Source organism: Microtus ochrogaster, linkage group LG4 (assembly GCF_000317375.1).
Source record: "Microtus ochrogaster isolate Prairie Vole_2 linkage group LG4, MicOch1.0, whole genome shotgun sequence".
NCBI classification, from domain to species: Eukaryota; Metazoa; Chordata; class Mammalia; order Rodentia; family Cricetidae; genus Microtus; species Microtus ochrogaster.
In genome coordinates this window covers 64,991,659-65,005,403 of record NC_022030.1, presented here as the reverse complement: position 1 = coordinate 65,005,403, position 13,745 = coordinate 64,991,659, and the positions used below count along the sequence as shown (strand labels likewise).

Here is a 13,745-nt window from a genome sequence, read left to right as displayed (position 1 = left end):
TGCTTTTTCAGACCCAGGCCAGCTGGCCTTGGTGAGTTCCCAATAGAACATCCCCATTGTCTCAGTGTGTGGGTGCACCCCTCGCGGTCCTGAGTTTCTTGCTCGTGCTCTCTCTCCTTCTGCTTCTGATTTGGACCTTGAGATTTCTGTCCTGTGCTCCAATGTGAGTCTCTGTCTCTGTCTCCTTTCCTCACCTGATGAAGGTTAATATCCAGGAGGATGCCTATATGTTTTTCTTTGGGTTCTCCTTCTTATTTAGCTTCTCTAGGATCACTAATTATAGGCTCAATGTCCTTTATTTATGGCTAAAAACCAAATATGAGTGAGTACATCCCATGTTCCTCTTTTTGGGTCTGGCTTAACTCACTCAGGGGCATCTAAAATGTCTCCAGGTTCTGATTATTCTGAATGATGCTACTATGAACACATTGAGCAAATGCCCTTGTGGTATGGGTGTACATCCTTTGGGTACATGCCCAAGAATGGTATTGCTGGGTCCTGAGGAATATTGATTCCTAATTTTCTGAGAAACCACCACACTGGTTTCCAAAGTGGCTGTACAAGTTTGCACTCACACCAGCAATGGAAGAGTGTTCCCCTTACTCTACATCCTCTCCAGCATAAGCTATCATTGGTGTTTTTGATCTTAGCCATTCTGACCAATGTAAGATGGTATCTCAGAGTCATTTTGATTTGCATTTCCTTGGTAGCTAAGGATGTTGAACATTTTCTTAAGTGTTTTTCACCCATTTGCAATTTTTCTGTTGAGAATTCTTTGTTTAGATTTGAACCCCACTTTTTGATTGGATTATTTGGTAATTTGATATGTAGTTTTTTGAGTTCTTTATAAATTTTGGAGATCAGTCCTCTCTCCAATGTTGGGTTAGTGAAGCTCTTTTCCCATTCAGTAGGCTACCGTCTTTGTCTTAGTGACTGTGTCCTTTGCCTTACAGAAGCTTCTCAGTTTCAGGAGGTTCCATTTATTAATTGTGGTTCTTAGTGTCTGTGCTACTGGTGTTATATTTAAGAAGTGGTCTCCTGTGCCCATACATTCAAATTTGCTTTCCACTTTCTCTTCAGTAAGGTTCAGTGTGGCTGGCTTTATGTTGAGGTTTTTGATGCATTTGGACTTGAATTTTGTGCATGGTGATAGATATGGATCTATTTTCATTCATCTACATGTTGACATCCAGTCAGTTATGCCAGCACCATTTGTTGAACATGCTTTCTTTTTCCACTGTATAATTTTAGCTTCTTTGTCAAAAATCACGTGTTCATAGGTGTATGGGTCAATATCAGGGTCTTCAATTCGATTCCATTGGTTCATCTGTCGGTTTTTCTGCCAATACCAAGCTGTTTTCATTACTGCAGTTCTATAATAGAGGTTGTTGTCAGGGATGGTGATGCTTCCGGAAGTTCCTTTATTACAGAAGTTTTTTTTTTTTTTCTATTCTGGGTTTTTTGTTTTTCCATATGAATTTGAGTATTGTTCTTTCGAGGTCTGTGAAGAATTGTGCTGGAATTTTAATGGGCATTGCATTGAATCTAGATTGCTTTTGGTAAGATTGCCATTTTTACTATGTTGATCCTACCTATCCAAGAGCATGGGAAATCTTTCCATTTTCTGGTATCTTCCTCAATTTCTTTCTTCAAAGACTTAAAGTTCTTTTTGTACAGGTCTTTTACTTCTTTGGTTAGTGTTACCCCAAGATATTTTATGTTATTTGTGGCTATTGTAAATAGTGATGTTTCTCTGATTTCTTTGTCAGCACTTTTATCATTTGTATATAGGAGGGCTACTTATTATTTTGAGTTGATCTTGTATCCTGCCCCATTACTGAAACGGTTTATCAGCTGTAGGAGTTCCCTCATCAAATTTTTGGGGTCACTTATGTATACTATCTTATCATCTGCAAATATCGGCAATTTGACATCTTCCGTTCCAATTTGTATCCCTTTGATCTCCATGTGTTGTCTTATTGCCCTCGCTAGGACTTCGAGTACTGTCCTAGGTTTAAATAGGTTTGTAGAGAATCAATGAGACAAAGAGTTGATTCTTTGAGAAAATCAACAAGATAGACAAACCCTTATCCAAACTAACCAAAAGGTAGATATGGAATATGCAAATTAACAATCAGAAATGAAAAGGGGACATAACAAGATACAGAAGAAATCCAGAGAATCATCAAGTCATGCTTCAAAAACCTGTACTCCACAAAATTGAAAAATTTAAAGGAAATGGACAATTTTCTGTATAGATACCACATACCCATTTTTTTGGCATACTTTGTTTACCTGTATGGGAGACAGTGCGGGAAAGCAGCTGTAGCTGTTCCTCGAAGGACCCACTGCCATATATTCAAAGAGCAGACACTAGAGAGAACAGAAATCTTGTTGGGAAACCTCTTTCCTAGGAGCTGCCTCCTGGCTGCCTGAAGTTCTCTCTTGGGGCAAGGAGAAAAGGAGAAGTTGTTGTCAGATCACAGAGAAGAGAAAAGTGATCACACCTTTGCTCTCCCAGTCTCACATTCCTCCGTCCTTAGAGATTGTAGATGTTCCTTACAGCGGGTCACATGTGCAAAATTAACTGGTGTTTAACATTTGATGACAGTGGATTATTTGTGCTAGTTCTGTTTTCTTTCTTTCTTTTTTCTTTTTCTTTTTTTAATTTATTTTTTGTTTTGTTTTGTTTTTTGTTTTTTGAGACAGGGTTTCTCTGTGTAGCTTTGGAGTTTGTCCTGGCACTAGCTCTTGTAGACCAGGCTGGCCTCAAACTCACAGAGATCTGAGTGTTGAGATTAAAGGGTACATCACCACTGCCAGCTGCTAATTCTGTTTTCTATCTTTCCTAGGAAAGACTGTATATTCACCATTGATCCATCAACTGCTCGAGACCTCGATGATGCCCTCTCCTGCAGGCCTCTCACTGATGGTAGGATGGAAATTTCTCTGCTGCCCTGTGCAATGGGCCACCCACATTCCCATGTGCTGAATACCTATGTCCGTTTCCATGAGTTCCGTAGGCACCTTAATTGGCAAAGATGGGTTTACTTCCTTCCTGAACTTGGCTATACAAGCGAAATGTTGAGCCCCTGTGGAGGCTCTGGTGAGGGAGAAAATGAAAATGTCCTCTCACTAGCCATGAGAGCAGAAGAGCTGCTTCTAACCTTGGCTCACTCCAGCATCAACCAGTATGAGAGATAATAGGAACTAGACACCTATGGGCTCTACCTCAAAAAAGAGACTAGTGTTTCCTTTAAGCTCAGCATAGAAGAACCTCCCTCAAGACATAATGTGCAGTGGGCAGAAGACACATCCTCCTGATACATGTTTGTCTAAGCCTGACCTGCAGAAGCCCCACTGCTCCTTGTAGCTCTTTGTCTATTAAGAAAATTGTGAATGGCAGACTGTTAGGGGCCTTTTAAATATTCTTGAAGCTGTTAGGAAAGAAAAGGCAGGATTGCAGTCAGGGATGACTGTAGTAGGAAAAATAGCAGCTGATTGTCAAAGGCTATATGGAAGGTGTGAGGAAAACACCCTATCAATTCCCTCCATGTCCAAAGTACAGTTTGCAGCTACTCTGGAAATAGAGGGAAGTCTTGATGACTACTGTGACTTTGGTTAATCTTGGAGATTACTTTGGGCTAACATGACCTTTGATAGTGTACCCACAAGACATGCACATCCTTTTGATTTTAGTCTGCTACAGAGCATTCATGCCCCCACCTTCAAAGTATCCATCCTTCATCTTCCTCTGATGCAAACCTCTGCATATTTCCTTCTCTGTTGTAATAAGCAGTGATGACTAGTAAGCATAAACCAAGAGAGAACATGTTGACCAAAATTGCTTAGCTTCCTTTTGTAAGAGCTATCTCCACCTACCCCCCAAAATACTCCTACGGCTAAGGCTCATCTAGGCTAGGCAGTGCTCTGCTGCTGAGCTGTATCCTCAGCACATATTCTCAGTTACATGTTTCTGTAATCTAAAACTAGAGCAGCTTATGTATGAGAGCAAACTTTGGCCCAATGTCTGAGCAGTGTCTGCTGTACACAGAGGTCTGAGCAAGCCTGCACTCTCTGCATATCCCTCTCCAAAGCACCAGCATGAACAATGCCTTAAGCAGAAGCCTGGTGGTGCTGGGCCTTCCGTGGGCTCCAGCTCCTCTCTGTTAGTGGTTGAAACAGCTGCTCCATTCACTCGCTCCACTTTTATAGTTATTTATCTCTGCTAGCCTCAAACTCCTAAACTTGTAGGTATAGCAGTGAGCTAGAATATGCCCTGCCTCACTAACCCTGCACAGCGGCATTATATCTATTGTGCAAGTGTGTGGGGAAGGGTCTCATGAAGAAAATGGGTTTAAAAAAATTACTGCAAGAGAAACAGATTAGTAGAAAATAATATTCTTTATTTGTCAAACCACGGAAAACCACACAGACATTGTTCAGCAGGAATTCAGACACAGTGAGGAAAATAACTTGTCAAAAGCCTGAAATAAAAGGAGAAGTAAGCCAGAGAAATGTCAGAGAGGCTTTACAAGTGTAGGCATGCAGACCTGGACTGGAGATGGGAGCAAGGTCCACTAAGGATGAGGTCAGATGAGATGAGGAAGAGAAGTGTAGAAACAAGTAGCAGAATAGAGAAAGAAAAGACAGAGATGGATCAGCCTGGATGTTGAGGAACTACCCACAGGTAGACACTGGAAAGTCAGGAGGACATGCTGGTTTGGGAGAGGGTATCACATGAAGTTGCCTGTCTTGTGATACGTATTTATATGAATTACTGCTAGCCTATTTTAAAGGACAAGAGAATAAATAAGCTAAATAGATGATGTCATAAAAGTATAGTAGGAGAGCCCTGGAGGAAGGTAAGCGACACACCCAAGTGCAGACAGTGAGCGTCTTAGGACAATGGGGTCACGAGCAGTTTTCCTCTCTGCTCTACTTTCCAGATTTTGTCATGTGGTAATAGTAGCTTGATCATGAAAAGACTTCGTAGTAAAAAGTTATGAGGTGCCAGAAATCACAAGCTGCCCAGTAGTCTCCCACTGCACCAGGTTATCAGACCCTTCTGTCTGCTTGCATTCCAAAGAGACAGTTGACATCTGTGCATTTGGCGGGGCAGCAGCAAAAGGAAGAAACCAGGGAAGGCTTGGGAAAGGTCCAAGGTGGTCAGTCAAGCATTTTTTTATGGTGGCACTTCCATAGTTGGCCATTGTGACAACTGATTCTGCCAAGATCATTTATCCAGGGAGATGAAAAGCAAAAAAGGCAAATCCAGTTTGGATTGAGATGGGGTTGGCTAAGTTCAGATTCCCTTAGTTACCATTTCATGCCAATTCCTACTTAGAGAGAAAAAATATTTACTACTTCAAAAAAATTATGTTTTCTGGTCATATTTACATAATATGTGTTTACTTAAAGAAAATACTGTATAAAAGTTATTTTTTCCTTTGGTCCCACAGAATCGTCTAAACGACTATTCTGTGAAAAATAAGATACACAGACAGGTAGAGTCTAGCAATGTTCATGCTGTCTTTTATAAAGTGCCAGTGTGTTCTGTGTCTTTCCTATCAGGTGCAAGATATAGATAATCAATTGTATGAAGTATTAAAATTAACTTAGAGGGAAGGAGTGTGCCCCACACTTCCAGAGCTTCACCACTCATCTGATCTGGGGTTCACTCCTTCCTTTAGCCCAAATACATAGCTAAGGGGAAGGAACACTCAACAGCAATGGCAATTCTTTCATTTTTGCTTAAGAAAATATTTAATAGCAAGTGGAGTTGTAATGATATCCCAGAATCTAAAGAGAGTAAATCCCAGCTCGGTATTTTATGTTTGTAACAGATTGCTTGCAGCACACCTCACAGTTGACCTCACCACTTTAGTGCGGGAATACCACAGCTGTAAGCTCACCCTCTGTTCTTAATTACCCTTGCATCATTCACTTTATTGAATATCCAGATTGCATTTGAACTTGTTACCTTAAAGGCAACCCATTCTGCCATAAGATTGTGTCCCTCTTTTGAAATCCTCCCCTGCAAGGTTCAGAAATAGTTACCTTTCTGCAATTTTTCACTTGTTAGTCCCATTAATGTTCCTTAGTGCCTTAAAGCACAAATACAGTGTCTCATGTGAAAACTCTCCTAAACAAGAACTATCATTTACCTTCCAAACCACACCATCTCTTTCCTGTCTTGTGGCTGATAAAGTGTGAATCCATTTGCCATGTCATAGGGTCTTCCTGCCTCTGTGAAGTCTGGGGTGTATGGCTTGTAAGCTCTCCTGGAGAGTTCAACTTTACTGGACAGAACTGGGATCTGGCTAATAGGTGCCCATTCTGCTCACTTACTGCTTCTCCATAGTGGCAAACAAACACATGAGCAAGATAAAACTTTGCATAGCCCTTTTCTCCTAGCAGAATGAATTGCTCCTACTTGATTATATTAACATGTTTTCTTCATGTTTCTAACAACAATAAATATGATTACTTTTGATTTAACTCCCCTTTTTTTCTTGTTGTCCAGGGCAGAGTGTTCTTGACATGTTTATGTCTCAAGTAGCATGCTTGCTGCCCTAAGCTTTAAAAATGTTCAGTGTTGTCAGACTTAACCGGCAACCTGTGGTATACTTACAGTAGTTCACTTCTATTTTTTGAATTTTGTTTTTTTTAAAAAAAAAAAAAACTTGTTTGTTTTTTGATTTGCCTTTTTCATTTTCCAGAGCTCCTAAGTTCAATTCCCAGCAACCACATGGTGACTCACAACCATCTCTAATGAGATCTGGCGCCCTCTTTTGGTGTACAAGCATACATGCAGGCAGAACACTGTAAACATAATATATAAATAAATCTTTTTTAAAGTATGTTTTTATCTTTCTTTCACCCTCTTTTTAAAAAATATTTTAGATTTTATGAGGAAATTGTAGACAGTTGAGGATTCAGATTACCCTGTGGCTAATGCTACAACTTTTAACTTTTCTTTATATTTAAAGTGAGGTAGTGGTAGGTGTCTTGGTTTATTTTGTTTATTATTTCTAATGCTGTTGGCCAATTAGAGGAGGAGATGGAAGGAAACTCAGGTGCTGAGATAGATCTTTGAACAAGTTTTAAAAGTCTTCTCACTTGATAGTGTGATTATTTATAAAGTTTTTTGTAGTTAAAAGACTTTCCTTTTGTTTGACCATTTTCACAATATGAAATTCAACTAAATTGTTTGTATCAAGTTACTAACATCAACAAAACAAAATTCCCTTAGTATTCAAATGCATCGGAAGTTTGTCTGCTTATACTTCCATATACATATTAAGACCTAAATTTGAGACTTAAAAGTTAAAAAAAGATGTCTTAGAGGCTGTAGAGATGCATCAGCAGTAAAGATGTACTGCTTCTACAGAGGACCCAGCATCTGTTCCCAGAAGCCTTGTCAGGCAGCTTACAGATTCTTGTTGATTCCAGCTCCAGAGTAGCCAGTTGCCACAGTCGCCTGTTCACTTGCACGCACAGACATGCACATGTGCACATAGTTAAAAAATAATAATAAATCTTTTCTGAAAGATATCATAATTTTTATTTTTAAAAATAGTTACCACAACGCCGGGCGGTGGTGGCGCACGCCTTTAATCCCAGCACTCGGGAGGCAGAGGCAGGCAGATCTCTGTGAGTTCGAGACCAGCCTAGTCTACAAGAGCTAGTTCCAGGACAGGCTCCAAAGCCACAGAGAAACCCTGTCTCGAAAAAAAAAAAAAAAATAGTTACCACAAAAGTAGCTTTATACATCATCAAGTTGCATATACAAGCAAAAATTTAGGTGCTCTTAGAAATACATTTTAATATAAGAGTACATGTAGTACACACACATTTAGTTTGGTTACTCTTTGGAGGTAATGATGAATATTTAATCTTACACTGTAACTTAGCCTCTGATAGCTCTGATTTGGATAGGTTTTAATGTAGAAAGCATTACTAAATGCTAGATTCTCTAAATTATGGTCAGAAAGGGCCAACTCAAGAAATTCTAATAGTCTGGGCCTGAACAGCCGCTCAGCACACATGGCAACTCTCAGAAGCTCCTGGCTCCTGCATTGTCGGTCTTTAATACATAGAAAACACTTATAAATACTGATTTTTCTAAAAGAAAAAAAACTATTAAACACATTTCAGAAATCATCAATACCTAAAATCAGATGCTTAGACCATAATTCAATTACTAATCATAAAAGGTGTGTTAAGAAAAATTCATCAATAACAACAAAAAATCAACAGATTTAGAAATTTTTATATACATTTCTCATTATACAATTGCCAAATTAACAGAAATTAAAGTTTATCCATAACATGTGTCCTTCTCTTCTTCCCTTCCACTCAAATGAGTGGCACAATTCAGAGTGTACTTAATGTTGTCCTCCAGTGTGCCTTGACGAATGTAAGTTACCTGACTCTTTGTGTCTATTTATTCTTTCACAACTTTCTACAGATTGCCTAATGTTCCCTTCTTTACGTGACCTCAAGGGACCATCTCACAAAGGGAATGTGACTTTTTCTAACAGAAGATATCTAGATACCCAAAAACCATCTGTGGAGAAAGCTGGGCAGACAACTGGTCCCCGTGCACTTGTTCCCTGTGGCCATGCTCTTCTGCTTGCTGACTTCGGTGGCTGACAGTACTCATTAAAACTTTGCATGAACAGGAAGCCCATAACCTTTGCCTAGTACCTCCAGCACAACTGGAGACAGTTAAAGAAGGCAGTAGCTTACTGTCCCCTGCATTCAAATTTAGGTCCACTTGGATCTCTCTACCTGTTCCCACACTGTGAGCACCCACACCTTGATATCTGCCCCTTAAAAGTTTAGACCTAAGAACTTCTAAAGAAAACCTTAAGTGACTTGTGTGGAAAGCTGGTCTCAGCACTTGACCCTTCCTGGGAAGAGTATCACTAGGGAGACTTATCCCTTTTGGAGAAGAATGTTCCTGTGCCTGTGGTTACTCTACAAACCACAATAAATGAATTATCTTGTTAGCATACTGCTTTGGCAGTGTAAGAGAAGCAGGTCATCTGGTTGTACCATGTGGTAAAAGACTGGATCCACAGCATCCTCTGCTACGACAGCAGCTTGAAAGAAACCACATTTTCTTATGCTCCTACCACCATGAGCAGTGTATCTTACCATGCCTGGAAGTGACACCCCTTGCCCTCTCACAGGATAGAAAGGTAGACCCCCAGAATGGTGAACCGAGCTTTAAGGGAGGCTCACAGGGGACAAATATGTGTGTATCTCAGCTTCCCATTGTTAGATTCTCATCTAGTAGCTTATCTTACACACATTTAAAAGATGCTTCTTAAAGTGGAATCCACACTGAACATGTAGACTTTCCCCTTGTCATTATTCCCTAAACAATACATCAAATAACTATTTACAAAGCATTTATATCATATTAGGTTTTGTAGGTACCTAGAGATTATTTTAAATGAGTATATGCATAGATTGTGTACAAATACTTCAGTAATTTCTGTTTGCGTTCTGCAAATACTGCCGTACTTTATAAATGGAACTTGAGTGTTCAGGCCCTTCAAAGTCTCCACACTACCTGTGGCTGTCTTAGCTGACCATCCTCCTGGCTGTTTTCATCTTTCTCCCATATGGGCCTTAAGCCTTGTGGCATTTGTCTATCAGGCAGAATGCTGTAGTTTGAACTCTCAAATTCAGTCCTCCAGTCCACAGGTTATTCTTTCCCCTGGTCCATCCACTTCCGCGAACAGAATCATAAATCTGGGATTAAATGGGGTGTTTGTCTTCAAAACTGTGTACTATGCTGAGAGGCAACTCACTCCTAATTACCAAAGTTTAATCTGTTGTCTGTTGAAAATGTGCCATATGTATTTTTAAAAGATAAGACCTACACGTAGCATTTAATTTCACCAAAAACTGTGTATAAAATCTGTTTCCTGTGTTGAGAATGGAACCTTATCCACTGTTCAGTAGATTTTGGAAGAGAAAATTTCCACTTGAGGGCAATTTTCCGCTCAGATACACTTCTGGACTTTGTCTCTGACATCTTCATGATGCCCTGTGCTTTGCCTCTTCCCTGGGAAGTCATTTCTAATCCCAGTTTTGAAACATTGATTTTTTTTTCACCCTCTTGAAGTCTCTTAGGTCAGCGGGCATTCTGACCTCAGGCAAATCACAGGCAAGTCAAGTACTTGATCATAGACAAATCTTATTCTGGTAGCAGGGTTCATATGGAATTTGGGAGGAGAAATGGAAAATTCTGTAGGTCCATCAGCTCAGAAGGAAGTACACATCTTCTCCATTCATCTAGGGCACTGGTGACTGAACAACTCTTAACCGTCCTTGATGATTTTTTTTTTTTTTTTTTTTTACTTAATTGTACCTTGACTCAAAATATCCAAATAACTGAATAGCCATCCAAGGGCTCTGGCATTAAAGTGGGCTTCTGGGATACATGCCAATGCGCTCCTGTTTTGAGGAGAGGATATAAGTGGAAAGATTAAGTGGAGAGACAGCTCCACCCCTCTAAATCTTATTCCTATGTTCCATTCAAATCTTGCTAGCCTGATTTCTGTGGGGTCCGGACATTGGAAATTCTCTCTCTCTCTTTTTTTTTTTCATGGATGTCTCAGTGCACCTTGTTAAACCAGATTTGGACCCCAGCCTGTTCATCTGGTTCCAGCTTTGCTGATTGGTTCCAGTTTCCTTGCTCATTAAAGCCAAGATAATCTGGCACCCACTAGTCAGGCATCCTCAAGTCTCTGGCACCAAGGTAAACCTGAAAGCCAGTGGGGAGGCCCAGTGACCCAACACTCCCAATTTCTTGGTAAGAGACAGTCTCAGTGTGCCAAAAGGAGCCCTGGGATAGGAGCAGAAAAATGGGCGTCATTGCTTTGCCTCTGCTGTCCCTGGAAGTTTAGGCCTGTCTGTGATTCCCTGAAATTCTTTCCTCAGCAATAAAATAATAGTTTAAACTAGACATTGTTGCAAGTTTCTACCAGTTGCAAATTGTAAGTATATGAAAAACAAAAAAATGAGATGACCCTGGCACACAGATTATACCATGAAAAACCTAATTAACGATGCTTCCATTCAGCAGGAAGCAGTTTGGAGTGAAAAAACTGCGTCCATGTTCCCATATATTGTTTATAAATGTTCTTTTACATTTAAAGAGGGATACGATATAGAAATGAATAATTTGCAATGGTATGGATTTTAAGGTCAATTTTGTTATATGTATATGTATTTCTGATCTTGATTAAGGTATTGTGATTGTATAGTTCATTTAAAAATGTAATGTATAATTAGGAAATATAGGTTGCTAATGGATAATCATCAATAATAGTCAAATTTGTAGTCATGTTAGTTAGATTTTCTAGATATATAGAGATATATTTCAGTTAGATAGGCATTCTTCATATCTTTCAAAGACTGCAGAATATGGCATTTAAAATATTTTAATAACTTAGGGTTTTTCATGACAATGAGACGTGTCTGCTCCTGGAAGCACCAATCTACTTCAAAAGGAAGATGGGCATCGAAGAGGCTCCTTATGAAGTTGGTTAGCCATTTGGGCAAGAAACTGTTCTTGCCTGGACTGTTGCATAAACTGAACACAGAGAACCCGCAGAGAGAGGACTGCTGAACTTGCCTAAAGGTGAGATGGTCTTTCGGGGTTCCTGATTCATGAGAGTCTGCGAGACATTCTACAGGACACAGCAGAAAGTGACTGAACTATCTTTGGAATTTCCTGCTTCGTGGAGGTGTCTACTGGATATTATGGGCCTGAAGGCCGAAGATGAATGCCCCAACGGTACAGAGGAACTTTGGGTGACTGTCCAGGCAGTGAGATGTCTCTGTCATTTCTAGAGCTTTGGATTTCTTGTTTACTTAGGTAATATTATATCCTTCTGGAGTCTTTGATGGAGTTGAAGAATGGTGAGCTGTAGTTATAGTTTTCCTTAGTTATGATAAAAGATAAAATAGATATAATTATTGTAACTGTAATTCTTACTTGATAACTGTTTTGTTATATGTAATCTTACTATGTTAAAGTGAAAGTCTTTCTTTTTTGTTTAAACAGAAAAGGGGGAAATGAAGGGGGAGAGTCTTCTGTTTTGTGTTAATTTCATTGGTTAAATAAAGAGCCTTCCGGGCCCTTTCATAGGACAGAAAATTAGGTAGGTGGAGTAAACAGAACAGAATGCTGGGAGAAAGAAGCTGAGTCAGGAGTCATCATGATTCTCCTACCGGACACAGAAGCAGGTTAAGATCTTCTCTGGTAAGACACCTCGCGGTATTACAGGGATATTAGAAATGAGTTAGATCAATATGTAAGAGCTAGCCAATAAGAGGCTGGAACTAATGGGCCAGGCAGTGTTTAAAAGAATACAGTTTCCATGTAATTATTTCGGGGCATAAGCTAGCCCTGTGGGCGGCCGGTGCCGGGGACACAGCCCTGCAGCTCCCTATCTCAACAAGACATTGTTGCAAGTTTCTACCAGTTGCAAATTCTAAGTATATGAAAAACAAAAAGAAATAAGTCCCTTTTATATCTGTTGTTGTGAAAATAACAATCATACTTCAGCTGTGCTAGCTGTAGCGTATTCTAATGATGATTTTCACAGAGCTACAATTCTAGTACTCAGGAGATGGAGGAAAGAGAATTAGAGTTGGAGGCCAGCCTGGATTACCTATGTAATATTGTCTCAGACAAAACAAAAAAACAAAAACAGTAAGTTAAGTCATCTGGTAAAGGTACTTGCTGCCAAGCCTGATGACCTGAGTGAGTTTATCCCCAGAACCCACACATGGTGGGAGGAAATCACCTCCTGCAAATTGCCCTTTAAACTACACACGTGTGCATGATCAGAGCACAAGAGTGCACACACGCACAATAAATAAGTCAAGGAAGAAACATTGTTAAAGGAAATAATGATAGCTACTATAACAAAATGAGAAAGAACAGCATTTCTGATCTCTGAAACAAAGGTAATAATATCTAACTCAGAATTGGTGGGAAAATTAAATAATTCCTCAAATCCCTGGCATTTAGAACTGTGTCATATAAACAGTAAGTGTTCAATGACTATACTTAATTAATATTACTACAAAAATGGAAAGATTAAACTTAACCTGGAATCATCCTAAGAGTTGTACCTACGGGAACAAATGTGCAGCTGTATTCAGAAGCTGAGATGTGAACAGAATAGAAGATCCAGAAGCACCTACTTTATACCTGTGCAACCTGAGTTCAGCTCAGTGTCACTGCAGTATAGTGAAGAGAAGGTTTTACTGATCAGTAGTGCCAGGTCAAGTGTATAGCCTGTATAGGAAGAAAGTGGGGTTTGATCCCTGCTTTGCACTATACATAAAAATGAACCCCATGTGACTCATAGACCTACCTGGGAAAGGTAAACCATTAATACACCAAGAATTTGGCAGAATAATAATTTCATAGCCTTAGGGGAGCCAAAGGTTTCTTAAGCTAGGCATGAAAAGCATGATCTGGCATGGTGGTGGTGCATGCCTTTAATCCCAGCCTGGGAGCCAGAGGCAGGCAGATCCCCAGGAAACCTCTTCTTGAAAAACCAAGAAAGCAAAGAAAAAACTTACAAGCTGGACTATCTGTTGCTGTGATAAAATACCATAACCAAGATAACATATAAAATAAAGGGTTTATTTGATGTGTGTGTGTGAGTGAGCACTCTCTCTCTCTCTCTCTCTCTCTCTCTCTC

The 13,745-nt window shown here is 39.7% G+C and overlaps 1 protein-coding gene across 2 annotated transcripts in view; it reads left to right on the top strand.

The window, feature by feature from the left end:
• Positions 1 to 13,745, top strand: part of Dis3l2 (DIS3 like 3'-5' exoribonuclease 2) — a 315,411-nt gene that overhangs the window by 196,886 nt on the left and 104,780 nt on the right. For both annotated transcript variants that reach the window (XM_026786355.1, XM_026786354.1), the window contains one exon: positions 2,853 to 2,932. In XM_026786355.1, the coding sequence (XP_026642156.1) occupies positions 2,853 to 2,932 (80 nt within the window). The remainder of the gene's footprint in view (positions 1 to 2,852; positions 2,933 to 13,745) is intronic.